Consider the following 27,634-nt stretch of genomic DNA (forward strand, 5'->3'; position numbering starts at 1 on the left):
ATCCGCCACTTTTCTCTTCTCTTTTCTTTTCTTCTCTCCTCAAAACTGCCAACTGTTGGATATCGACATCGGCATGCAAAGAATTGCTTCGCTTTTAGCCCGGAACAGTGGGATGGCCCAGGTAGGCTATAGCGAGTTACCATTGGCTACACCCATTGGCTACACCCCTTCACCACACAGTTTCCACTAGGCGGAGTCCGTGACGTCCCGCACGGCTGCTAACGAGGCTTTCACTAGTTCTCCACTGGCTCACTCCACCACTAAAGTTTCAGAGGACGGGGTCCCAGCCAGGCCAGCCGAGTTGCCCAAATGGATTACTGCGGCGTCCGACGCATATTGTTTTCCTATGTACTCATCAACGGAATATTAATAACATTGCAATCCAAAGAAGGTGCGTGGTTTTACTCTCTTTTGATTCATTCGTATCCATTCAGAAATCAGTGTCAGTTCCAGCGTTCGCTCAGGTTTAATGAAGCAAGCGTGCCATGATGTGCGGGGCAATGCCTACCAAACGGGCTACGACTTTGCATACATCATTGCATGGGTCTTAAGTTTTTGCAAAAAATAATAATTAAATAAACTGTTGTGTTAAGTTACAGTTTCTATTTAGTTATGCTCATCATTATATATAGTATTCTGTGTTTCAATCTGCTAACTGGAATGGTGCAACACCTTTATAACACGTGCAGTCAGTAACGATGCAGTTCAGTTGTTAAAGTTTAATTGGTGTCACATGTTGTTTAGGTGGTTCCTGGCATGTCTTCGAAACTAAGAGCGATCGTTTTTGTATTTCTAACATTATGATGTCGACCAATTCCTCTATTTGAGCCTCTGTTGTATTTTAACTTTCTCATGGTTAGTTTGGTCAGTTGGTCATTGTATTCACGACCCAGGTTTCTCTGCTCTGCCTTGCTAATCTTGACCTCTTCGGCCCCACAGAAGTACTGCTGGATATGAAGGCATCGGGGAGTGAGCTGGGCTGGTTGACATGGCCATCTGAACAGGGCGACAAGCGAGGCGTAAGTAGAGATGTCTCAATGCAGTCTGCAACGGGGCCTATCTAACATGTATTTTCAGCTGCTTGTTACTACATGTGCATCGTATTCTCTGGGTTTCCTCAAACTAAGTGTGTCTGTTTATTCACCTGGCCTAAAGCCTGTCACCCTTTAACTAAAAATACCATCATGAGTTTAGTTTGTGGTGGAAGAGGTCTGAGCCAAAGCATTGACATGGAGTGGGGATCTCTGCAATGAGAATGCTTGTGATTGTTTGTGGTTTAAGGCTTAGTCTCTTGAATTGACTGGAATTGTAGGTTAGAGGGCAATTAAAATAGGCCTTTTCTGCATGCATGGGGTTATGCGCGTGTATGGTGGTGGTCAGAGATGCAGCCAATCAGTACGCATAATGTAGTCATTACCTACTCGTTACATTTCAGACATAATTGTTGAAATAGTAACCTGTTACAAACATAAGCTTATAGGATAGATGTAGGGGTTTATGTATTTATCGCGTTCCATTCGTATGCAGAATGCAAATCGGCTCATACTGTGCAGATGCATCATAGGCATGTTTAGACATGTAGTGCCAAAACCGAAAGCATTGGCTCTTATAGGCAAACATCCCCATACAACTTTTTTTCACCTGAAATAAAATAAGAAAGTTGATCATATTTATAAAAACAGACAACTTTTGTCTATACTTTTTTTATACGTGTCTTAACACAGTAAGCAGGCTTAATGTTGATGTACATTGTGAGGAATTATGATAAAGATCATTTGAGCTTGACTTTTAACAGCATCTCAAAATGCTGGCTGTGGTGTTGCAGACATTAGCAGAGGCAGCTAACAAAGCACATTCCTGTCATTAATAGCAAAGTGGTAACACGCAGGGAGTAAACTATCCCCAGGTTGCTTTGAACCCTGCAATAGTTTACAAAAGTATGCGTTACGCTTTTGCTTCTGGTGATATAGTTTAGATTAGACCCCTATATGTCACCAATGTCTCAAAAATAATTAAATGCCAAGCCGTTTTTGTATCTGTTCAATGTCCGAACAAAAGATGATGCTCGCAATGTATAAATAATTCATAAAGGTAGAAACCAAAGGTTTATTGTTGCTGAAAAAGTTTCCCTGAAACGTTCATCATCAGTCCAATAAACCCTGTGGGACCTCTCTCTCTCTCTCTCTCTCTCTCTCTCTCTCTCTCTCTCTCTCAATGCATTGTTTTTCTTTCCGGGCTTTAAACTGAAGAGGTTCTGCTGTGGGGGGGCCACATGTGGATTATAACAGGGGCCCCTATGGCACACGAGTCCTATAGTGCTCTGGGTTAACACTACTACACATGAGGTCATCGCGTGGGTGAGTTCCTGTCTAACTTTAACGGGGGGGGGGGTTCGCTCTGCGTGTGTGCTGTGTTTTCAGTGGGAGGTGGCCCAGAAGACCCTGAACGGCTCCCAGTTCTACTCGTACTCCGTGTGCAACGTGGGCGAGCGTGAGCAGGACAACTGGCTGCGCACAACCTTCATCCAGCGGCGGCCCTCGGCCTCGCGCGTGCTGGTGGAGCTGCAGTTCGTGGTGCGCGACTGCAACTCCTTCGACGGCGCCTCGCTCACCTGCAAGGAGACCTTCAACATGTACACGTCGGAGGCGGACGCCGACGTGGGCACCACCTTCCGCAAGGGCCAGTTCAAGAAGGTGACCACCATCGCGCCCGACGAGATCACCCGCAAGAACCTGCAGCCCGTCAACACGGAGACCCGCGTGGTGGATGGCCTGTCGCTCAAGGGCTTCTACCTGGCCTTCCAGGACATCGGCGCCTGCGTGGCCATCCTGTCCGTGCGCGTGTACTACAAGACCTGCCCGGCCACCGTCAAGAGCCTGGCCAGCTTCCCGAGACGGTGGCGGGCAGCCAGGCGCTGAGCAAAGTGGACGGGGTGTGCATGGAGAACGCCGTCAGCGAGAAGGTGCCCCGGATCTATTGCACCATGGACGGGGAGTGGGTGGTGCCCGTCAGCCAGTGCCAGTGCAAGCCGGGCTACGAGGAGATTAAGGAAGTGTGCCAAGGTAAGGCTCTTTGTTCCTTTGGGCCTGTTCTGTCCTGTGGGTGCTGTGCTATTAATATAGTCGTTGATTCGTTGAAGTTTGAATTGGAGCCCGTTCATGGAGTTTGATTTTGCGGATTCTGTTTCGGTTCAAATGGCGGTATGTTCCATGAGGCGTTTGGTATTTGATTACAGTGTCAGTAGTGTGTTGATCGTCGTGCTGATAAGGGATACAATGCTATCACAGGTGGGGTATTTATCATTGCTCATTGGAATTCTCCTGTGGCTAATATGACTCCACCGAGGGGGGAAGGAATGCCGGGCTTCCCTTGTACATGTCACAACGCCATCCCTGACCTTGAACCAGCGTGGGGAAATCAGGAAATAAAAAAAACCACACATTTTTGGGGGAGATTTACGATTACATTACCCCATGGTTAGGGTTCAATTCATGCTGAGGACAATGCCGTGTTAACGAGTCCCCCCCGCTCCAGCAGAGCTTGGTGTTGTCGCCCCGTTTGATGTGCGCTCACCAGACTGCGGTGGAGCAAGCGTTTGACTCTGAAGCTCCCGAGGGACTGTTGAAACCCACCGAGAGAGGCCCTCTCTAGTGTTGTGGTGGAGCGCGGTCGGGAGCAGAGGCCCTGATCAAACATCTGTGGGTGCTACCGTACCGGGAAGGATAAACGACTTCAAGGCAGAGCGGGGGAGGTTAAGGCGGCGGTGGGGGCAGGAAGTAGCTGCACGTTCTGCACTCCCCACAGGATTCAGAGAGAAGAAAAATACGGACCGGCCTCCACCCTATTCATCACAGAGCGACCCGGTGACAGCATGTGGGTCTGTCTCTACCGGTCTATGTTGAGCCATCTCTCTCTCTCTCTCTCTCTCTCTCCTTCTCTCTCACGCTCTCTCGTTCCGTGCTTGGACCCACTTCACTGACTCACTGAAGGGCTTAATGAGTCAGTATTTCTGCGATGGTGGGTCGTGGTCGTGTTCCAGAGGTTTACGTATGAAGGAACGCGCTGGCCTGCTCGGGCTTGTAGGGGGCTCGTTGCTTCATGACGGAACACATGGATACTCTCCGCCGGCGGCGCGCCGACGTCGCTCCTCATCTGCGTGAACTTTAGTAGCTTATCAGCTTTGGCACAGGTACGCTTATTTCTCTGCACACGCAGACACTTGGCACGCACGCGCGCACACACACACACACACACACACACACACACACACACACACACACACACACACACACACACACACACACACACACACACACACACACACACACACACACACACACACACACACACACACACACACACACACACACACACACACACACACACACACACCTATATACACTGGTACCACTTGGCAACATGAGCCGTATATTCGTGGCTGATTCAAATTCCCCGGCTAACCAAGCAAGCAAATCCATCTGTAACGGATTCTTCTTCAGCAATCTTCGTCCACTTGATCCCGCAGTCGTAGCGGACAGAGATGAGCAATGATGCTATCATTTCAGCCTTGGGAGGCTCCAGGGTTAGCAGAGGGTAGGAGGAGATGGAGGAGGAGGGTCACGGCGGAATGTGGCAAACGGCACACAAAGACGACAGTGGAGTTTTTTTTTTTAGGAGATGGGTGTGATATTATTTTCTTTCTGCAAAAAAAAAAATGGTGAGGATGGAATGTCAAGGTAGGGGAACAATAAAGCTTGTGTTTCAACGGAGCAACTTGCTCTGCGGTCGCCTCCTCCCCTTTTTCCTTTTTGGCTTAAATCAGTGCATTCCTGTTGTGTTGACTGAGAAGGAGTCAGAGGAGGAGGCTCTGAGATTGCTACAGACCTGTGGAATTCCCGCAGGGTGAGAAACACCCCAGGTCAAGCCCCCCCCCCCCCCAATCCAGACCAAGGCGTGGTGGGCAGTGGGCGCCCCGGGAGAACAGCCAGAGGTAGAGCCGGATAGATGGACCTCCGCTTCCCAGATTAATGGAGTGGTGTGAAGCCAGCAGATGCACACACACAAATACACGCACACACACACACACACACACACAGTCACACACAGTCAGACACACACACACACACACACACAGGCACGCAGAAACACCCACACACCCATAATCACTTGCACGGTCGAACACACACATGCACGCAGGCACACACACAAATGCGTGCGTGCAGGGACACATGCACATGTTCAGTCACACACACACACACACACACACTCACACTCACACCCACACAATCATTCATTCATTCATTTTTAAAAGATAGAGCTGAAAGTTTCGATGATCGTTTTGGGTAAAATAAAACCTAGATAATAGAAAGTGATGAACAGGTTTTTCTTTGGCAGTGACTCTGCGTTCCTGACTAATCATTAGTCATTGATGACTATTGCAAGAACATGTGCACATCTATGGCAAGTACTAACTCCTATGCTTGGTTATTTATGTATATGTGTGCCTAGAATTGGCAGTGACTCGTGTTGGTGGACTAGGTGTCGCGGGGTGTAACGGCTCGTTGGTGGAGAGGGGGGGACTTTCCATGGAGTTCCAGTAAATCCTTTATGGGTTCAGTCTTTTTAAAGTTCCTCTTCCCTTTCCATCCTCTTCTGCTTCCCTCCCCCCCCCCTCCCTCCCACCCGCCTGTCCTTCTCCGTCCCACCCAAGAGTGATGAAGGAGCAGCAGTTTGTGACTAAGCTGTAATTGTTTGACTGCCTGCGGTGAGCGCAGTGCTTGTGGAGGTAGCAGTTGACTCGGGCGTGTGATGGAGCGCTCTGAACGGAAGTAACTTCTTGTTTTCTTCAGGGATTTATTTTTGTCATGTCCTCATCCCTCACATTCTTTCTCTCTTTCTGTCTCCCTCCACTCCTTCTCCCTCAGAGCTACAAGGAGCAGTCCATGCTTACAGTGTGGCCCGCGTCTCTTTCTAACGCGTATATTTGCTTTACATTCGTGTGTGTTCAACGCGTGAACCAGTGATTCCGGTTCAGCGACTACTATTTTCTACTCCGAACAAACCAAGTTGTTTGGCTGGATTTGACTCATTCAATTGCAGTGCTTCTGTTTTCGTTGGCCATTGGTGGCCACTCTTCTAATGTGACAGAAATCTCACGTTGCAAAGTTTCCCATGCCTAATGCTAGGGCTGTTTAGGCTGTCCAGTGTCCACTGTTCTCTTCTCATCCCAGTAGATAAACAGTCAATTTCCCCCACGAGGGACACGGAGATAAATACAGGCTTCTTTCGCCTGTTTATTTGTAGGAACTCTTTTTCTTGATGGGGGCAGGGGCGAACATAAGAGGTCATCCCAGGGATAAAGCAAGTGGCCCCCATTCTCCCCTAGAGAGATAAACATGAGTAGGCCAGAGGCTCCCTCAAACTGGTCTTTGTCGCTAGTGTTTATTTGAAGTGTTTGATTATAAAATGTGCAGTCAAGCACGTGGGAATACTTTCAACAAGGCAAGGATCCTCTGCATAGCTAGGCAATAAGAGAACACATATCGCAGTAGTAATTATATAAACCTGCAACAGAAGAAGATAAATCAACTCTCTGTCAAGTATGTAATGAATTGCTAGTAGTAATGCCATTATTTACAAGATCACGGACAATGCAGGCATTATACTGTGCAGGCAGGCACAGTTTTAAAGGCCTTCGGCTCTTTCGCTAATCAATGTTCAACTGAATGGAAGGCTTGTTTTGAAACAGATACAAAAATTGAGATCCTCTGGGAATTTATGTACTGGAGAGGAGAAGTCAGGTTTCCTTTACTCTACTCATCTTTGTTTCCACCTCTTGGGGAACGCGGAGACTTTCAGAGGATGAAACGCCCCTGCAAGATCACTTAAGGCTTTGCGGGTTGCTGCGTGGATGACAGATCTGGTGCCAAGTAATGTCGGCCTCTCGGGTCAGACCCAGGCAGTCTGTGAGGTAATAGGAGACAGTGATTGAGCTGTGGGTAGGAGGGGCGATGTACTTAGAAGATGTGTGTTTTCATGTGGTGTCACGCTGCATCTCAGGTCGGAGACGTTGCGGAACTCCCCAAATTTCCCGTCTGGGATTAATAAAGTGTTTTGGTATCTTATCTTAACTACCCCACTGTCAGTTAGGATTAGGTACGTCACTGGCGACTGCTCTCTCGTAAAGTGATTAATTAAAAACGCTGAGATGTTTGATGAGGTACTGTTGCGCAATACAGTTTCAAACAAATTTAAGGTGTGTACACAGTACATTGCTTGACTATCAGGTTATATATATGTCTTAACTGCATTATGCAATGGAGAGGTCTTCCTGGTTCCTGTCCTGTCCTGAACACAACGGGGATGACAAGCAAAAGCATTTTGTATTTATAGGCACATGTGGTCATAAAGCACCACGTGGTTTGGGTGGCAACCAACTCTACCCCTCAGTATTTCACTAAGAAATAGGGAAATAGTGTTCCAGGTGGAAACACACTTTCATTTCAATAGCATATTTTTGATCAATTCAATTCAATTTCAATAATATTCCACATTCTCTCAGACATGAAACTAATCATCTGCCCCATGGGCCAATCAGCTGTTTGTATTTTTTATTTTTTCTTACTTTTATTTGGACACACACAAACACACACACACACACACACACACACACACACACACACACACACACACACACACACACACACACACACACACACACACACACACACACACACACACACACACACACACACACACACACAGGCCACGGGGGGCCTTCCTCCTGATGGCATTCCGGGGCCTGTGTGTGTGTGTGTGTGTGTGTGTGTTTAATAGGTGTGGGCGGGGGTTGGTGTGAAGCTATGCAGACCGCATTGTATTGTGCTGCCGGAGTGTGAGGTCAGCATTTCCTTTCCCCGTGTCAGTCGCTTGCTGACCCCCCCACCCCCAACCCCACCCCCAGACTCTCCCCACCCACCCCCCCCACCCCACCACCCCCCCCACCCCACCCGACAGGACGAGCCGCGGCGGAAACCGGAGACCAGCTAATCCTTCTGTGACTCCACGACCCGTTGGCTCAGGGCTTTCCATTGTACACACACACACACACACACACACACACACACACACACACACACACACACACACACACACACACACACACACACACACACACACACACACACACACACACACACACTCTGATCATCAGCCTTCTCCATCAGCTTGATTTCATTGCTCATGTGGGAGGGTTCCTCTTTGGTTGAAGTTTTGTACTTTTTAAAGTTTCGAGGAAGGACAAGAGGAACCAAAATAGGTAAATGTGGAACAATTATGCTGATATGGAGAGGTAAAGAACACAATGCCATCCGGCTAAAGTTCCCAACAATAAACGAGTCAAAGCCTTCCCCATAGCTGTGTACCTTCAGCCTTTTGGCATCTGTTAAAACCCTTCCAAGGCGTCCCCCTCTCCTTCTCGGGGCCAGAAGTGTGACAGAGGAGAACGGCGGTGGTGGGGGGGGGGGGGGGGGGGGGGGGATGTGTCGGTTAACGACCTGAGATGAAAGCCAGGCCGCAATTGTAAAACTGATGTAATGCCCCCTTCACAACGGCTCCATCGGCCTGAATAATGTGACCAGACCTCATCCCCCACCGCCCGACTCCACTCCTACACCCTCACACCCCCCCTCTGACACCCCTCCGCTCCCCCGGTGACCCCTGGCTTGTATCACCTCCTGTTCCATTAACCCCCCCTGACACCGTGCCATCATGCTAATTACACGTCCTCTCCACGCAAACACGGCAGGACACATTGCGTTCGGGGGGGGGGGGGGGAGGCTTTTAGAGCACCTCAGACGGGGGTTGGGAGGGCAGGGGTGGGGGTGGTGGGTGGGTGGGGGGGGGGGGGGGAGGGGCACGTCCGGAGCAGTCCAGCGGTGGGCCAGATGTGGAGCTAGTCTTGGGGTGGGGGGGGGGGGGGGGGGGGAGGGGGGAGGTGGGGAAGGGGGGGGGGGCAGACTCTCCGGTCAAAGAGTCCCCCCTCTTCGGCCTTCCAATCCATTATTCGGCCCCGTGTTTACGTTCGCCTGCGGCCGTCCTTCATGTGGTCCGAGGTCTCTGCGTGTTTGTTCAGGGTCGCCCCCCCCCCCCCCCCCCCCCCCCCCCCATCGCGTCCCAGTGGGTCGCTCAGTACCGTCCACCTCCGCCGCTCGCCGGAGGCTGTCCTGACCTCCCCTAGCCCCCTGAGGAGGGCGGAGGGCGGAGGACTGGGCTCCATTGTGCGACCCCCCCCCCCCCCCCCACACCCCACCCCCCATCCCATTCACCTGGAGGGCTGTGGAGTGGCCATGCTACCCATTAAGGCGTCCGTCCCTCCGGCCCATCCATCATTCTGCCTATCACATCCATCTTAACTGCTGCTGACAGACGGAGAGGGCCCCTGTGTTTTAGCGGCGCTCCGGAGCCACTCAGGGCCCCCCCCCCCCCCCCACCCCGTCATGGAGCCGGGGCCCTGGATGGAGTCGCTCACGATAAACAAACGGGGCCGTGCCGGGGGCCTCTCACATGACACGAGACCCGCAAGCAGGGCACTGAAGTACGACCGACTTTTTGGGGGGGAAATGGAGATTTAAACGATGTTTTGATTTGGAGAATGGCTTTTTGGTCGTAACGAGGAGAAATGTCTGGGCTCAACCAGATGTACGGGGGGGGGGGGGGGTGCTCCTGTTCTGGTTTGCCCCAGAGCAACAATCTAAAGACGCACAGGCGCACACGAATTAACACTCACACACACACACACACACACACACACACACACACACACACACACACACACACACACACACACACACACACACACACACACACACACACACACACACACACACACACACACACACACGCGCTCACACACACACACAGCTCACTGACACCAGACGCCAGCGAGGAACTATTTCCTCAGTCACCGGACTTTGCTCTATTGTCGAGGAATTCCATTGTCAGACGCACCGGATCTCGACCCAGGCTGTTGACTTATCATGTCTCAACTGGAGCGCAATTTACCGTCACTTTGACTCACCATGTTGTTGACCTTTCCCTCCAGGGGAGAACCCTCATGAGCTGAAGCTCGGGGCCGGGAGCTACAGTAGAGCAGCCCGGCCCGCTGCCGCTGCCGCCGCCGCTGCTGTTGCCGCTGTTGCCGGCAGTGCAGGGAGGAATGCGCGGTGATTATAGGGTCCCTCGCTGCGCGCAGCCACCGGCTCCTCGCTCCTGACCACAATGCATTGCAGCGGGGACATGTGGGCCGGGCCTGTCGCGCCAACAACGGACAGAATCCTCTATTCACGTTCCATGAGGCATCTTCCTCTCTGCTCCCATTTTTCCCAATTGTGTGTGGCTGTTTTTCCTCTCTGTGTGTGGGTGCGTGTGCGCGCGTGTGTGTGTGCGCGCGTGTGTGAGCACTGAGCAGTGCACACCCCTCGACGCAACAATGTGGCTGTGTTTAGTATTTTTCTATTTATTTTGGACGTGGCCGCTGAATAGCGCGGCGTTGCCCCTCTGCCTGCTGGTCAGGGATGAATAGCGATGTTAATAGGTTAGCGAGCAGGGCCTTTCAGCCCCCGAGCGGGGATCGTGGAGGGGGGAGGAATTTGGGGATTAAGCAGAGGTCTGAGGGTGGGAGTGAGGGTAGCCGTGGGGGGGGGGGGAGTGAGGGATGTGAATTGGGAGTCTGAGGCGCCAGCTGTTGCTTCCTTTATACTCCTGAGCCCACTGTGGTTTACAGTATGGCGGGCTCCTTCTCTCTCCCTGGGCTCCTCTCAGTCTTGGCCCTTCTGTTGCCTCTAGAAGTGACTTCTGTGGCCCCTGTGACGGCTCCCCCTGTTAATGAGTGCCAGAGAGGGGCCCCCAGATGTTTGTGTTTGGGTTCCACGTCGTTCATTTGCTGCCTCTTACCTTTGGGGTTTAGATTTGGTGTAATCCCACAGAGCCTCCTGCAATCAGAGCTGAACACACACGGGTCCCGATACTTCTTCTCACGACGTGTAGGAGACATTGTGTGTGTGGGAATGTGGTCTGCGTATGCGTGTCACATTTGTACAGTAATGCGTGATACTGTACAAATGAAAGATAATATCTGGTCTATTGTCATGCGTAATATGTAGGTATTTGATGCTCCCTTTTATTATGCAAATCTGCATATTTTCCGTGCAAATGAAGGCCCTTTTTAAATCAGCGAGGGAGAAAGAGGTGTGAGGAACAGCGATCCAGAGGCTGAGGGGAGTGTCTGGAAGCACATGCCAGGCCCACACGGCGACAGGGCTGTGAATGGCACCTCTGAGCTCGTGCACATGCTTCCCTTCGCTCTTTGTTTGTTTCTTTGTCGGTCTCATTCTTTCATTCTCGCCGATGGAGCCTCGTCAGGACGCAAAACCGCACGCAAACGAAGGGAGACTTCAAGGGGGCGGAGTAAATCCATTCGCCACGCTGCGAATGGACGTGGCCACGCGCTGTCACATTATGCGCGGGGGTCACTCGCGGCTTCCAAGTGAACTCTGACCCGAGTTGACCGCAGAGCAGAGGAAGGACAGGCATTGAAAAAAAAATACCAGCTCAGGGAAGACGATCTGTCACCTCTGTCCTTGACTCTTCTTTGAACCTGGCCACTTGGTTGGCCATACTGGAACGGCTTGTTTGTCTTGGAAGGTTTCTCTCTCTCTCTCTCAATCTGTCGCAATCAAGATTATTCATGCTGTCAGTATGTTAGGATTTATGTCTTCCCTCGGGTAGAGCTTCCTAGGTTCTCTTTCTTTTTTCCGACTGTGTGTGTGTGTGTGTGTGTGTGTGTGTGTGTGTGTGTGTGTGTGTGTGTGTGTGTGTGTGTGTGTGTGTGTGTGTGTGTGTGTGTGTGTGTGTGTGTGTGTGTGTGTGTGTGTGTGTGTGTGTGTGTGTGTGTGTGTGTGCGTGCGTGCGTGCGTGCGTGCGCGCGCGCGCGCTCACATGTACTTGCGTTTGTGTCTTCATCTTTCACATTTCCACAATCCCCGCACGACCCCCCCAACTGCTACCCGCAAGCATGCACAGACATGCAGTCCTGCATGCCCCACTGGACATTTTGCGGTATTCACGCACACACACATGTGCAATGGGGGGGGGGTTGTGAATGATCACCCTCCATATGCGCGCGTGATTGGTGTGGCCGTGGTGGCAGCCAGTGAGGTTGGGGTGGAGGAAGGGCAGAGGAATCTGCTTCTTCTCATATCCACAACTCTCTTCACAGGCCTCGCAGGACGTTTCGCACCGTATTAAGTTCATATTTCACAGCCGCAACGCACAGCTGGAACCTGTCGCACTATACTTCATTCTGAGGGGGACGTGTGAAATCAGCCAGCGCTAGTGTTTCAGAAGTCTGCTGTGGTGGGGGGTGGGGTAGGGGGTGGGGGTCGGGGGGGTATGGGTTCGGGGGGTCTCCGACCGAGGAAAAACACAAATACACTTAAGCGGCGACAGCGAGCACAAAGGACGCTCCCTTTGTCGTCGGTGAAGCGCTGTTATGATTGGGCTCAGCCTCCGTTTCCCCATTGAACCCGAGCCCTGGCAGTGAGCGCTGAGGAATGCGGGGAGACGGGTTGTGTTTGTCAGGGGTCTGTTGGAACAACGCGCACAGAGGAGGTGCGGAGCGTCGGCTGTCAGCCGTCCCGTGTGAGGCGGCGGAGACGGGAGACCTCCGGGTTGCAGACGTGTCCACGCGCGAGAGGGTCTGCCCCCACGGGAACCCCCCCCCCCACGGGAACCCCCCCCACATCAGCACCGTCCGGCACCGCGTCTTGTTTGTCTTCTTTTCTTTAATTTGCGAGGGGTGTGCTGAAATATTTCGTCAATGTTTTTTTTGTTCTCTTCTTTTAGTTACTCTTTATTTCCATTTCGGTCTTTTTGAGAATACACACATTACTAAGACAGACTTCATCTGACTGAGAGTCATAACTTTAATCTCAAGCTGCGTCTTGCATTTGGAAGATGTAGTTACGGTATATATTTATCAAGGCACATATCGGTCACGATCAGACCTATAACTCACGCGATGTAGCCTGTTAGGCCGACCAAGTTTAGTGGATACTCTGACGGAGAGGGCCGTTGTGTTTTTACAGAAGAAAAAGCCTGCACTGTTTTGTTTGGTTCCCTTAGGAGATAAGGTTTGATAAAATAATAACGGCAACATGACTTTAACTTTTTTAATGACATAATTGTGGGAGCGTGTGTGGATGATGGCTGCTTTGATTACCCTCACCTGGCCGAGTCTGATTGGAGGCTTGGGCTTGGTGAGGCGGCAGACCATTTGCACATTGAGCAATCAGTGTGCACAGGTTCAACCAGCCGTCTCCACACGCACTCTTGAGAGTTCTCCCAGATGGCAACAACTCCCGGCCATGTATCATTATGAAACCTTTGCAATAAACCGGATTTCTAACACCACCCCCCCTTCGTCCTTTGTCTGGTGGAGTCCAAAAGAGGTCACTTAGGTATCGTGTGGCAGTCACCTGGGTGGCGTCGTGTAGTAGCAGACATTCTACAATAATTATATGAATGATTCAATGATAACAAACCTGATTGTGCTCTTGAGTTGAGAACTCTACCCGTACTCTGCGTGCATGGTGATGCATCTCAGATTATTGTGATCATTTATTGTATTCATTATACTGTATATTATATTGTATAATACAAACAAATTATTGGTTTGTGAGGCATCTTTTATACTCAATATATCGTGTATGATATATACAGGCAGAATAAGCAGTTCAAGTATATCGGTGCTATCTGATTGCAGAACGGCAGTCTTTGCCGTAGCCTTTGTGGGCATATCAACTCGCATCTCATTTATCTCCCACGGATGGGTGCTTGCTTCTCTCGTCCCGGGCGGTGTGGTGAAAGAGCCAGGCACTAAATCACCACGGAAATCGCCAGAGTTCAAAACAGGGCTGAGCCACGTGTTCGTCATTTGCCAGCGCCTATCTCCCCCAAATCTTGTACCAACCCGACCTCCGACCCCTCGGGATGGAGACCACACAGCCTGCCTCTGAACATCGGGGGGGGGGGTTGGAAAGTACCGGAGCAATGTACTGAAAGACGATCCTCTGTCTCTTCGGTGTTTGCAGAATGCCAGCCTGGCTTCTTCAAAGCGGCCGTGCCCAGTGAGACGTGTGAGACGTGTCCCGCCAACACCCAGGGGACTGGCTACGGGGACGCCTCCTGCCCCTGCACGCCTGGCTTCTACCGGGCGGAGGACGATCCTCCGACCGGGCCCTGCTCAGGTGAGATTAGCAGCCCTGCCAGGGGTCTGTCCTCTGGCATCGTCTGTTGGGTCTGCTGCCTCGAGAACCACCAACCACCAGAGAGAGAGGTCGCCTTCGAGTGCTGACTTTATCTATGAATACATCTATCATCTACACAGAAAACAAGAGGGCTATAGATACTCATTTCACGATAAGATGAGGTAATAACTTGGAAGTAACTTCTAGGAAGTAGTAGAATTCATAAATAATAATAGAAGGACAGTATAAATAAGCGGAAAATATGTAGAGAACGGCAGAATTCGAGGAATAGAAGTGTTGATGCAACGTTTAGATTCTGCCAGAGGCCCTCCCTGTTGGTGGTTACGGTCTTGCACTGACATCGTATTAACGCAAAGTTATACTTTGGTTATTTCATTATACACCTCAAATTATATAAGAGGTGCATGCGTTTTTTCTATTAGAAAATCACAAGCAAAAATAAAATGATTTGTACAAATTTGTAAAAACAGTTTTTCTCATAAGAAAACTTAAGCACCAAAACAACAAACAGCAATCCTCCCCTGGGTCCCATCTCTCCATGACCCCCTAAAGCCCCCTGTAAAGCCCTCTCTCTCCGCCCCCAGGTCTGCCCGGGGCCCCCCAGGACCTGCAGGCCACCACCACCCAGCTGTCGTCCGGCCGGGTGCTGCTGACATGGAGCCCCCCGGGGGAGACGGGGGGCCGCGCCGACCTCACCTACAGCGTGGAGTGCCGGCGCTGCGACGGCGCCGCGTGCCAGGCCTGCGGCGAGAAGGTGCGCTACGAGCCGGCCAGCGCGGGGCTGACGGAGACGCGCGTGTCCGTCAGCCAGCTGGACGCCCACCTCAACTACACCTTCACCGTCAACGCCCACAACGGTGTGTCGGCCGCCGCCAGCAAGGCCTCCCCGCGGGCCCACGGACCGCCCTCCACCGCCGCCCTCACCACCAGCCTGCAGTACACAGGTGAGGGAGTCTGGGGAGGAGGAACCACTGTGGGGTTCCAAACTGGGGGTCCGGGGACCGCTTTGGGTCACCTGATTTGCATATGGGGGACGCTCGCTTGAGGAGTGCCGATCTCGATCAAAATAAGCGAAGTCAAAGATTTGAGAGATCCTGTATGTAAACCGACGGGCAAGAGTGTGATATACATGTGTACGGTCGCCCAGACTTTGACATTACACACAGATGTTGATTGTAGGCGGTTGCAAGGCAATGATGTAAGACGTTGCGGTCGCAAAAAACGCTCAGACCTAAAAGTGGAATCAAAAAAGGTGTGGAACTCATTGGTGACCCATTGACTCATTTTAAATCCCTAAACAAGGAGACAGTTTGTCATAGAACCTTTGACAAACATTACGACATTGTCTGCATTTAATGCTCTCGACACGTCCCTGTATTAATTCTGCGGGCGAAGCGTGAGAGCAGTCTTGTCGACCTGTGTTGCACCGTGCGTGATGGTTGTTGCTTCATGCTTGTGTCTCGGCGCTCCCAGATCCTCCCACGGTGACGTCCATGCGTCTAGACGAGAGGAGACCCACCAGCCTCTCCCTGTCCTGGGTGGTGACCCCTCGGCACCGGGCCCCGCCCAGATCCTTCCGCTACGAGCTCACCTACCGCAAGAAGGTACAGCAGCCCCGCACCCCGCCCTGGTCCTCACTATACGGCACCACGCCGCCATGTCGTTATCCAGCCATTAGTTTGCATAACAACGTCTTAATGACGTTCAATGTTAAATTCAATTTGTACTAATGTTTTGAGAAACGTGGGTTATGTGCGCTGTTAAGGTTAGTTAAATAAAAGTTAGAAAATATATATACCGTATATATTCCGTATTGTAGATCAAATGGTTTGGACTAGACAGAGACTAGTTTGGGTCACTTATGTGGATTTTGGAAAACGTAATTTGTGACCTTACCTTGGAACAGTACGGTATAACGTTTGATTGTACAATTGACAATATAAAGTACGCACATAAACGTTTCAAATAACTTTTGAGAGTATTGCAAAGTGGAGCCGACATTTGCAATAAATCTCCCACGGCGACCGTCCTGACTCTGGTCCGATCCGACAGGACGACAACCTCAACATGACCACCTACACGGTGCTGGTCCTGGACAGGACCTCGGTGCGGGTCAGCGACCTGGCCCCCGCCACCACCTACCTGTTCAGGGTCCAGCCCATCACGGAGGGGGGAGCCGGGGGCGCCAGCATCGAGGACGAGTTCAAGACCCTGGCGGACGGTAACACAAACTTCCCAGCTTGCTTTGAACTAAGCTTGGCTTCTATTCCTTGTCTAGGGCGGCACGATAATGACGAAAAATAATGATTGTTTATTTTGACCGATATTGTGATCATGAATATTCATTGGGATTGATAGATTTTTATGAAAAAAAACGATTATACTAAAGCAATTGCTGAGTTATAACTGTTTTAATTGGATTTCATTGTAACAGGCGTACATATTGTGATGTATTTATGCTTATATGATAAATAAAATAAAATAAGCAAGGTATTAATGAATTGAATCTTTCACGATAGGCCAATTGAGGAGGCCAACATCTTGATTTCCATTTATAATATGCAATCTATTCTCGTCTGTTGAGAAAGACGTTCAAAACGAGTTATGTTGGATGTCTCTCAACAGCCGAAGCACCAAACTACACCACGGCCATCTTCTGGAGTGTGGTCGTTGCAGCCGCCGTGTTTTTCATCGTAGCTGTGGTTCTGTTTGTGCGCCAGCGGTAAGCACACTGGCCACCGCCTGGTTCTACCAACTCTCTCTCGCTCTCGCTCTCTTTCTCTCTCGCTCTCGCTCACTCTCTTTCTCTCTCTCTCTCTCGCTCTCTTTCTCTCTCGCTCTCTTTCTCTCTCGCTCTCTTTCTCTCTCTCTCTCGCTCTCGCTCGCTCTTTCTCTCTCTCTCTCTCTCTCTCTCTCTCTCTCTCTCTCTCTCTCTGTCTCTGTCCCTCTTTCTTTCTTTCTCTTGCTCTCTCTGTCGCTGTACCTGCCTTTTGCTCTCTTTGTCTTTGTTTCTTTCTTTCTCTCTCCATCTCTCTCCCTTACTCTTTCTCTTGCTCCCTCGCTCTCTTCTCTCTCCCTCTCTCTCTGTGTCTCAACCTCTTCCGTTTCGACATACATCTTTTTTATACTTCTGAAACAATACTCTCTTTTCCCTTACTCTCCACACACACAAGGGAAATCTAACAACGTGGGGGATTTACTTTCAACGTTCTGCACATATCTTTCCCCCCCCTCCTTTTGTCTTACTTGGTAACTGTGTCCGGGGCGCAATTGAAGGGGCCCTCCAACCGGCCGTTGTCATCGCCCGCCACTTATTCCCTAGTTAGCGGCGGGGCCATTGAGCAGGAAGGGGCCCGCAGTGGGCGTGGTTGTGGGCGATAAGACGCGCCCGGGGACTTTGTAAAGGTGACCCTGTGCTGCATTGTGTGCCGAGCGGCTCCGCGCCCGCCAGCCCTTCTGTGCTTTAATCGGCTCAGCAAACACAAGTCGGACGGCAGACTTTATCCGAAGGGGGGCCGCCGGCTCTCTCTCTCTCTCTCTCTCTCTCTCTCTCTCAAAGCAGCCAGCCCGGCGTCTTTATGAGGCCTGCCAGGGACGTGTTTCGGTTGCTATGCGGCCGTGTGGGTTTCTTTTTCTTTTGATGCAAACAAAAGCGCCGTGTATACAATGTATTTGAATATTAACAGGCTTTGGTACTGTGTTCTTTATTCAGCAGGAGGAACTCTCACTCCCGGCAAGGACCTGAGGACGCCTATTTCTCAACCTCAGGTAAAGGGAAGAGAGCGCGGCCTCTTTGTATATTCTTCTTATTAAGTAATACTATTATCATTCTGCCTCTCTGTTGTTTGCCCCCAACCGCTTTATTTATTTTTAGGCTTAGTCTTCTATACACAAATCCTGACTCTCTCTCTTCCCCCCCCACCCCCGCTCCAGAGCAACTGAAGCCCCTGAAGACCTACGTGGACCCCCACACGTACGAGGACCCCAACACGGCCGTCCTCAAGTTCGCCAGCGAGATCCACCCCAACCACATCACCAAGCAGAAAGTCATCGGGGCAGGTGAGCCCCCCCCCCCCCCACCACACCGAAACACCGTCCTACTCCCCCGGCCGCGTGTGAACCATCTCCCTTTCCCAACCCGCTCCCGGGTCGTCCCGTTTTCCGGGCGAGGAGCGGCTTCCCAGAAGCGCAACAAGCCGCGACTGCCGCTTGTTGCCCCTGGCGGGGCTTAGCCTCTCCGCGGCGGAGCTGTCGACCGACGGGTTTAGACGCGGTCGCCTCGCCGGGCAGCGCCTGCCGGTGGAGGGAGGCCGCGCCGTTGGTTTTGGCCGCGATCTAGAGATCACACCCTCGGTCGGACATCGACGCCGAAGGGTTGAGCGTTACGTGAGATCTGATATCGTGTATCCAATGTAATGATATGACAGAGACACTCACACACACACCCTGGGTTCCCATCCACAGGGAAGTCTTCCACTGTGGCGTGACATCTGATCTCTCATGGCTCACGAACACACACCATTGTTGATGCACACACGCAAACACACAAAGGCACATAGTCCCACAATCACCGACTCACGTGGATGCACACACACGGAACCCCACACCGTCGCGGACGCACATGGCTGCACACACACGCGCGCACACACGCACGCACGCACGCACGCACGCACGCACGCACGCACGCACGCACGCACGCACGCACGCACGCACGCACGCACGCACGCACGCACGCACGCACGCACGCACGCACGCACGCACGCACGCACGCACGCACGCACGCACGCACGCACGCACACACACACACACACACACACACACACACACACACACACACACACACACACACACACACACACACACACACACACACACACACACACACACACACACACACACACACACACACACGCACACACATGGATGCTCACAAAGAGAACCCCACACCGTCGCTGACGCACATGGCTGCACACACACAAACACGCACACACACACAATCCCAAACGCACACACACCTCTGTGCAAAGCAGCCCATGGCAAAACAGACCGGAGGAGACTTCCTTGTTTACTTGTTCTCGGTTTCAAAGGACACCCTGACACGGAGCGCGAGAGCGGAGAAGATAAAACACGCAGAGGGGAAGAGAGCTCTGTTATCATAGGCTTCAGTTACTCAATCAGCCTCTTCCTCTCCCCCCCCCCCCCGCCCAGGCGAGTTCGGCGAGGTGTTCCGCGGGATCCTGAGGGCCCCTGGGAGGACGGAGGGGCCGGTGGCCATCAAGACCCTCAAGCCGGGCTACTCGGAGAAGCAGAGGCAGGACTTCCTGTCGGAGGCCTCCATCATGGGCCAGTTCTCCCACCAGAACATCATCCGCCTGGAGGGGGTGGTGACCAAGTGTAAGCAGCCCACCCTGGCCCGTGGCTGGTGCACCTGCGCCCGGCGTTAGTTGACTCTCTGCATGGTCCCCTTCTTGGGGGAACATGGGGGTGTGGGGTGAGGTTGGGGGGGTGTCCTCTGTTATGTTTCCTGATTTTTTATATTTAAATCGTTAACATTAATTATACATTTTAACTATTGTTAGGATTTCATTATTCTTTCATTCTTTGGGTCGTCAGCCCTATTTTACTGCCCTCACTTTTTCTATTTGTATGAGTGAGATACCTATTTATAGATATATATACGTTGGCCTCCTTTCTACCTATTCTGCTCCGCAGTAACAATGACACCCAACCGGTCATGTTTGGGTCGTATGGGTTCAGCATGTGATTCTGTATTTTGTGTCTGTTTGGTTGCAGTCAAACACGCCATGATCGTGACGGAGTACATGGAGAACGGAGCGCTGGACAAATACCTCAGGGTGAGTGGTCCCGTCGGCTGGGAACGAGGAACCGTCCTTGTACAACTTCCTGTGATTGTCATTGTGGACGCAGTGTTTACAGCGCCGACCGCACGGGGGCCCCCACCAGGATACAACATGCGACGCACGAATGCACACACACTTACACATCGCATGAATGATGGTTTCTAGGTTTCGATAGACACGCACACGCACGCGCACACGCGCACAAAAAAAACGTAAATATCTCATGAATGTTGGTTTCGGTCCACACACACACACTCTCATCTCCTAATGGCTCTGGTTCACAAACACAAAGACCTATCTCCTGATGGTTGTACTGGTCCACACACACACACACACACACACACACACACACACTGCTATCTCCTGATGGTTGTACTGGTCCACACACACACACACACACACTCACACTCACACACTGCTATCTCCTGACGGTTGGACTGGTCCACATACACACACACACTGCTATCTCCTGATGGTTTTACTGGTCCACACACACACACACACACACACTGCTATCTCCTGACGGTTGTACTGGTCCACACACACACACACACACACACACACACACACACACACACACTGCTATCTCCTGACGGTTCCTGTCCACCCCTCTGTAGGACCATGATGGGGAGATCCCCTCCATCCAGTTGGTGGGGATGCTGCGGGGCATCTCCGGGGGCATGAAGTACCTCTCTGACATGAGCTACGTGCACCGGGACCTGGCCGCGCGCAACATCCTGGTGAACACCAACCTGGAGTGCAAGGTGTCCGACTTCGGCCTGTCCCGGGTGCTGGAGGACGACCCCGAGGGCACCTACACGACCAGCGTACGTAGCTTTGACGTACCTCTGAAGTCTGTTGTCATCCAATGGAAATCAAGTGTTTGATATTGGAGGTGAACTTCTTCCAATGGACTGTTATGAAGGATATGAAGGATTTTATTGATCCCACGTGAAAATTTGTTGTTATGGTTGCTCAGTTCAAGCCAGAAACACCCAGTAAATGGAAACAAAACTAGAAATATGACCACAAAATACAATAGGGATATAAATACTCTAAAGACAGATCTGATATGCATTTAACCAACAACAGAATGTAATAGAATATCGGTTTATTTGTAACTGAACTTAGGTAAAGTATGTGACTCCAAAGTGAAGTAAAGTGTCTATTAAAGGTGTATTGAATTCATATCGCTCACATCCTCTGGATAGGATAACTAAGTAAAAGGGCTGAGACCAAAGTTACTTGAGTTAAAATTACATGACAGTTCAGAGCGACTCCCTTCCGGGAGTGAGAGGTGTGAAAGAGTCAGACGGCCACAGGAATGAAGGATTTCCTGTGGCTTTCTAAGGAAAGTCTCTGCTGCCGAGAGTCGGCTGGTGAACGTACTCCTCTGTTCTGACAGTAACAATTAATCCATCAATTAAAATAGTCACGCTGCTTTGACTTGTAAATCAGATTTAATTTCAATTTAAATTAATTATTTATTGGCGCTGCCATAGCTTAAGCTGTGGGTAAAAAAAACAGTAAAAAATTTCAATAAGGGTACATTAATTAACCATTTATTAACATTAGCAAATGGAGTTGTAACAATTGCAGCATAGAATAAGCATTGGGGTTATGGTTAAACTTTACCTCAACCCTATTCAATGTTTAAAGTTAGTTAACATGAACAACATAACTTTAGTTAACATGAATACCATATACTAAGTTAACACTATTCGTAAACATGAACACCACCTAACCCATGTTAATAAACGGTTCATTAGTGCAGCCTTACTGTTAAGTGTTACCAAACGCTGCATCCTAACATGAGTGGGAATGTGATTATTATTTTTTTTTAACAGGGCGGCAAAATCCCCATACGCTGGACGGCCCCCGAGGCCATCGCGTACCGCAAGTTCACGTCGGCCAGCGACGTGTGGAGCTTCGGCATCGTGATGTGGGAGGTGATGGCCTTCGGCGAGAGGCCATACTGGGACATGAGCAATCACGAGGTACGATCCCGTTACCATAGCGACCCGAGGTACCCTCACCGGGGGGGGGCCTCGTTCGCCTAGCGCTCGTCATCCCGACCCGTGTGCTGTGATTGGTCCACTCACTGAAACCTGAAAGGAGAACCGACACGGGTTCACGACTGCGTTCGACGCGTCTGCGGGGGTCACCGCGGCGCATCGACGTGGGACCATAACTGAGCCTTTAGATTTAGGATAACAATACAAGTGTCACACGTGTGTCGAGACGTTGGTGGACTAACCCGAGGGCGTGCTTGGCAGGTGATGAAGGCCATCAACGAGGCGTTCCGGCTGCCGGCGCCCATGGACTGCCCGTCGGCCGTCTACCAGCTGATGCTGCAGTGCTGGCTGCAGGAGCGCGCCAAGAGGCCTCGCTTCCCCGACATTGTCAGCCTGCTGGACAAGCTGCTGCGCAGCCCCGACTCCCTGAAGACCATCGCCGACTTTGACCCCCGGTATGAGAGAGAGAGAGAGGAGCGGCACACACACACACACACACACACACACACACACACACACACACACACACACACACACACACACACACACACACACACACACACACACACACACACACACACACACACACACACACGGTGGAACGGGAATGAAACGCGTTGAGTATTGCCGCTAATTAAATTTTACTACTTGAGGCTCATTTGATGACTTCAAATCGTTGTGTTGTCATTGTGTGCAGGTCTGCGTCGGTTTTGTGTGTGTGCGTGTCAACATGTAAGAACGTGAAAGGTTAAGAGATGACGAAATGTAATTGCAACTCCCCTCCTGGAACCGCGCCGACCGGTTCCTCAACACCGTTCCACTGACACGATAATTGCAGCCCTGACTGTCGTCGACCTTTCCTTGCCTCGCCTTGCGTGCCGGGAGCAGGGCACTGTGTGCGCCGCGGCAGGGTCACGGGGGTTCACGCTCGTGTCCTTCTGTCCAGGGTGTCCATCCGCCTGCCCAGCACCAGTGGCTCGGACGGCTCCCCGTTCCGCTCGGTGTCTGAGTGGCTGGAGTCCATCAAGATGAGCCAGTACAGCGAGAACTTCGCCTGCGCCGGGATGGTCACCATGGAGCAGGTGTTGCACATGAGGAACGAGTAAGTAGAGGCCGCTGTGTGCTTTTTAAAAGGGGACCTGACTGAGTAGGGTCACATGGACGGGGGGGGGGGGGGGGGGGGGGGGGTCACAGGGGTCGGTTTAGCTCATTGACTTGTAACCGGACGGTTGCTAGTTCAATCCCAAGCTCCTCCTAGCTGTAGTGGCGAGGTGTCCCTGAGCAAGACGTGCATGGTTGACTCCGTGTGTTGTGTGTGAGAAATGTTGCAAGTCTTGTAAGTCACTTCAGATCAAAGCATCTGCTAAATGCTCTAACTGTAAACGTTAAAAATGTAAATGACCAAACAAAAGTGCTTACCCCTTCGTTATTTGAAGGTATACTTAACATTTAGATAATCTGTGTTATAATGAAGCTTTAAATTATAAATATGTATATTATGTAATAGCAGTCCTGCAGTGGTAAGCAGCCTCTGCTTTGCTGAGGCCACATCACCACCACCGTCCTACACTATTTTCCAATAACAGGACACCACAGTGTGGTTTATCCGCATATACCGCACTTGCCAACAATGATTCGATAAGAGTTACTTATCAGCTATAATATTTATTTTTTCCCCATCAACTTGAAAAAAATTGCAAGGCACTGAGCATATTGTCTTTGCGTTGTCAAGAAAACGTCTGTCATCTAATGTTGGATTTGTCGCACCCTCATTCGGAATCCTTAAAAGGCAGCAGCTTCCTGTTATGGCAAAATAATGCTGACCCGTGGAACGTTATTGACCAATCCGAATCAGTATTCCACAACGCTGTGCTATATTAAAAGCTATTTTTTGCATTGTTTTAATAAAACGTTTTAATGTGCCAAAAGCACATAGGGTGTTTGGTCTCGGCTACAAAAAAACCCCCAAAGAAAAACCAAAACGACTGAGGAAAAGAGTGGCAGCCTGGTGGCAGCGGCTTGTGGTTTCCTCCTGCTCCCTCGTCCCTCCGTCTGTCCACCATTCTCCCTCTCTCCCAGCCCTCCACCCACAGTGCTGCGAGTCCTGGGCAGCAGCAGCCACTTTCCACCCAAACCACCGGCTGCGCAGGGCCGGTTTAGGGCAAGGGCCTTTTGTGGGGCTCTCTGACATTAAAGACGGGAAGAACGGAAAAGAACAGAGAGAAAATAGAACGGGGACCAGAAGGCACTGGGAAACAACAAGGGTAGTACATCGACCAGATGGGAGAATGTACAAAAAAATCGACAAAAAACAATTCCCCCGGAAAGCAGTCCCGTTTTTGAGAGTTCGGAAAGAGTGTCCCCCCCCCCTCCCTGCCCCCAGGTTATCAAATCAGCGGGGAGAAGCGTAGCAGAACCACGGCGGTGACACCGCGGTCGACAGAGTCCCAATCGTCCCCTAAAGTTAGAGCGGGGCCAATCGCGAAGGCCCCAGGACTCAACCCTCACCACATGAGAGAGAGAGAGAGTCCTGACGCGGGCGATCCGCTCCGACCGAGGCAGTGATGCCAGATGACACCCGGGTCACAAAGCAGACGCGGCGGGGGGCCTTTGAAGCGGGTGGCGGGTGCGGTGCTGGTGGGACCGAGGGCCCCCGGAGTCTCCCATCTGGAATCATCTGGGAGCCCTCGCTAACCAGAACCAGCCAGCCATTTACGACCCTCCCTCCGGTCGCCAGACGAGGGATTCATGGTCGACTGGGATAATCCTTGTTAGGTAATTAAGGGCGGTGATTAGGGCTTTGAGTATGGGCCTGCCGTCGGCGTCTCACCCTCCACAACAACCCCCGTACCCCCTGCTCCTTGGGCCACTCATTAGAATAGTTGCTCCCTGGTGGTAAGGGTGGGGGTCCAAGGGCTTACTTGTTGTAAAGATTTGGGTTTGTTGCATTGAAATAGTAGTTATGATGTCAAATCTGGATGTATACCACGGTTCATTCACCGTCATTCTTTATCACACCAGTGTAGGTCAGTAGGTCACATGGGTGTTGGCCGAAGGGTAACCTTGGAGACCGCAGTCTTAGGATCGGTGCCGGAAAACAAACCATGAAAGGGGCGGAGTTACGCCTTGTTTACTTTTTCGAGATATTCTCCCCAAGAGGGACCGATTCGCCCGACTGGATGAAGCTTTCAGAAGGGGATTTTCTACACTGACCAGTCTAAATGATGTTAATTTGAAACAGACCCTTTTCTAAGAATGTCCGAGCCGGGACAGGATGTTTAAGCTTGTTTTCCCATTGGGAGAATTGTACTAGTCCTGGCCAAGTTCCTGTACTTCTGCCTCCAGCAACATGATTGGTAGAAACAATTACAACGTCAAAAGCCTCGTTTGCCCAGATTTGGTGGCCTGCTATCAGACTTAACAGTTTTACTCTTTGTGAGACTAGCCAGTGGGTGATAACACGGTTGGGCCTGTTGAATCAAATGTGTTTGGAAAGAGGAGTGGACTCACTCTTGTCACTCTCTACTTGTCTCTCTCTCTCCCAGGGATATCAAGAACATCGGAGTGAGACTCCCGGGCCACTTGAAGAGGATCGCCTACAGCATCCTGGGCTTGAAAGACCAAACCAGCACTCTGAGCGTCTTCGCCATGTGACACTCGCCACCAATGGAGCAAGGGGGGGGGGGGGCACACTGAGCGAGTACGCCCCCGCGTCGCTAGGGAAACACACGGGGCCGTCAGCCAATCAGGAGACGAGCTGCAGGGACAGCTCTTGATTTCGCTGATTCAGACCCGAAGGCAGCAGCAAGCCCTACAGGAAATAATGCAGCGACAAATATAGCATGTATATACACATAATTACACAAAGATCACAAGAGCGCGGCTTCTGCATTTTTCCCCTACAGAAGAGTGCCTGTGGTTTACGTATGGTGAGATACTAATAATAAACCAGGCAGGCTCGGTGTGGACGAATGGAAGGATTCTAGGGTTACCCCCCCCCCCTCCTACCCCCCCACTGCCTCCGCACTCCCCCCATGGTGATGATGTCATCCTGGCATCTCTCTTAATTGGCACTTTGGTCTGTTTCCTCCGGTAAAAGGGCGGAGCTACGGTAAGCTTGGGCTGGCCAGAAACGAAACCTGGAGCGATTGCCGTGCTCGGTGTTATCGACAATGCCTTAGTACTACCGAATATTAAGCTATGATCCTATTGTTGATTTTGTATGAGAAGACACACACACACACACACACACACACACACACACACACACACACACACACACACACACACACACACACACACACACACACACACACACACACACATAAGGTACTCTACATGTACAGTTTCTTGAGACTTGTTATAAGGCTATTACCTGACACATTCAATCAATAATTTGAACATTTTCCTGTAGCACTTCAGTAAAGCATCATTTTTGTTTTGAGGGGGTTTCAATCTAAGTCGAAATCTTACATGATAACATGTACAACTGGATGCAGCATTGACATATTTTGAGATTTTTTGAACTTTTTTTTCCTGGCTGTAGCATATCTATGATGAGCAATAGGTTGAAGTTATCTTATATAATTAGACCTCCTAATAAAGCATAATCAATATGGGTATTGGGTTTAGAATCCAGGCTCGTGATGATTTTGATATCCTGATTGATTTAAGTTTAGCTCACGATTTCTTGGTTCATTGAGGTTTGCCATGCGCAGAGCTGAGAGGAATAATATTCATTTAACTGGCTCATCATCCATTTCTGGAATGGTTCCCAGTTACCATTTGAATCAATCAAAAGGCCCAGTGAACCCATAGGGTTCCCATGGGCTTTTCTACATTGTGAGTTGGTTTCAGTGTGTTTTCAAATGGATCTCTATATGACTGCAAAACCTGTTATTATTATATACCTTCCTTTACTTGAATTTTTGTGTACTTTTCTATATATCAATATTTTTTTAATGTAGTGGTAGAGCCATTTTTGGAAAAGGGATTATTTTTTCTTGTTTCTCTCTGCTGCAGTTGTATTTTCTTAATTTTACTACATTTTGTATGAATTTACTATTTTGCTTATTACCAAACTTGTTCATCACTGTGTGTAACTTAGGTAACTGTAGTCCCAAGGAAGACTTCTAATGTTTGCTGCCTTTTGGGACATTTCAAGGAATCAATTGAATATGTTATCTCCAGTTCATCAATCAAAAGCCCTCCTTTTGCCCTTTTGTTTTATAGTATATTTAATAGCTTATTTATTTTTCCCTTTTATTTATTTGTCACAAAAACATTGAACAGCGATTGAGAATTGGAGGCTATGTCCACAAAATCTAAATTACAATTACGTTCATTATGTACATTGTGTTAAAAAATTCTCAAGAGAATTACATTTTCTTCACTACGTTTGTTGAGAAATAAAATATTTTGAATAAAAAAA

General features: G+C 50.4%; 1 protein-coding gene across 1 annotated transcript; it reads left to right on the top strand.

The window, feature by feature from the left end:
- Nucleotides 1-231: 231 nt before the first annotated feature.
- Nucleotides 232-27,634, top strand: epha2b (eph receptor A2 b). The gene is given in 18 exon segments (XM_060055927.1): nucleotides 232-391; nucleotides 940-1,019; nucleotides 2,421-2,886; nucleotides 2,889-3,062; nucleotides 14,151-14,306; nucleotides 14,912-15,271; nucleotides 15,801-15,931; nucleotides 16,380-16,548; nucleotides 16,953-17,049; nucleotides 18,040-18,095; nucleotides 18,261-18,386; nucleotides 19,536-19,721; nucleotides 20,121-20,182; nucleotides 20,806-21,015; nucleotides 22,036-22,185; nucleotides 22,465-22,658; nucleotides 23,150-23,305; nucleotides 25,749-27,634. Coding segments are annotated over 18 exon segments (2,964 nt in total). The 5' UTR covers nucleotides 232-309; the 3' UTR covers nucleotides 25,858-27,634.

The sequence above is a fragment of the Gadus macrocephalus genome, chromosome 7 (assembly GCF_031168955.1).
Source record: "Gadus macrocephalus chromosome 7, ASM3116895v1".
Classification (NCBI taxonomy): Eukaryota; Metazoa; Chordata; class Actinopteri; order Gadiformes; family Gadidae; genus Gadus; species Gadus macrocephalus.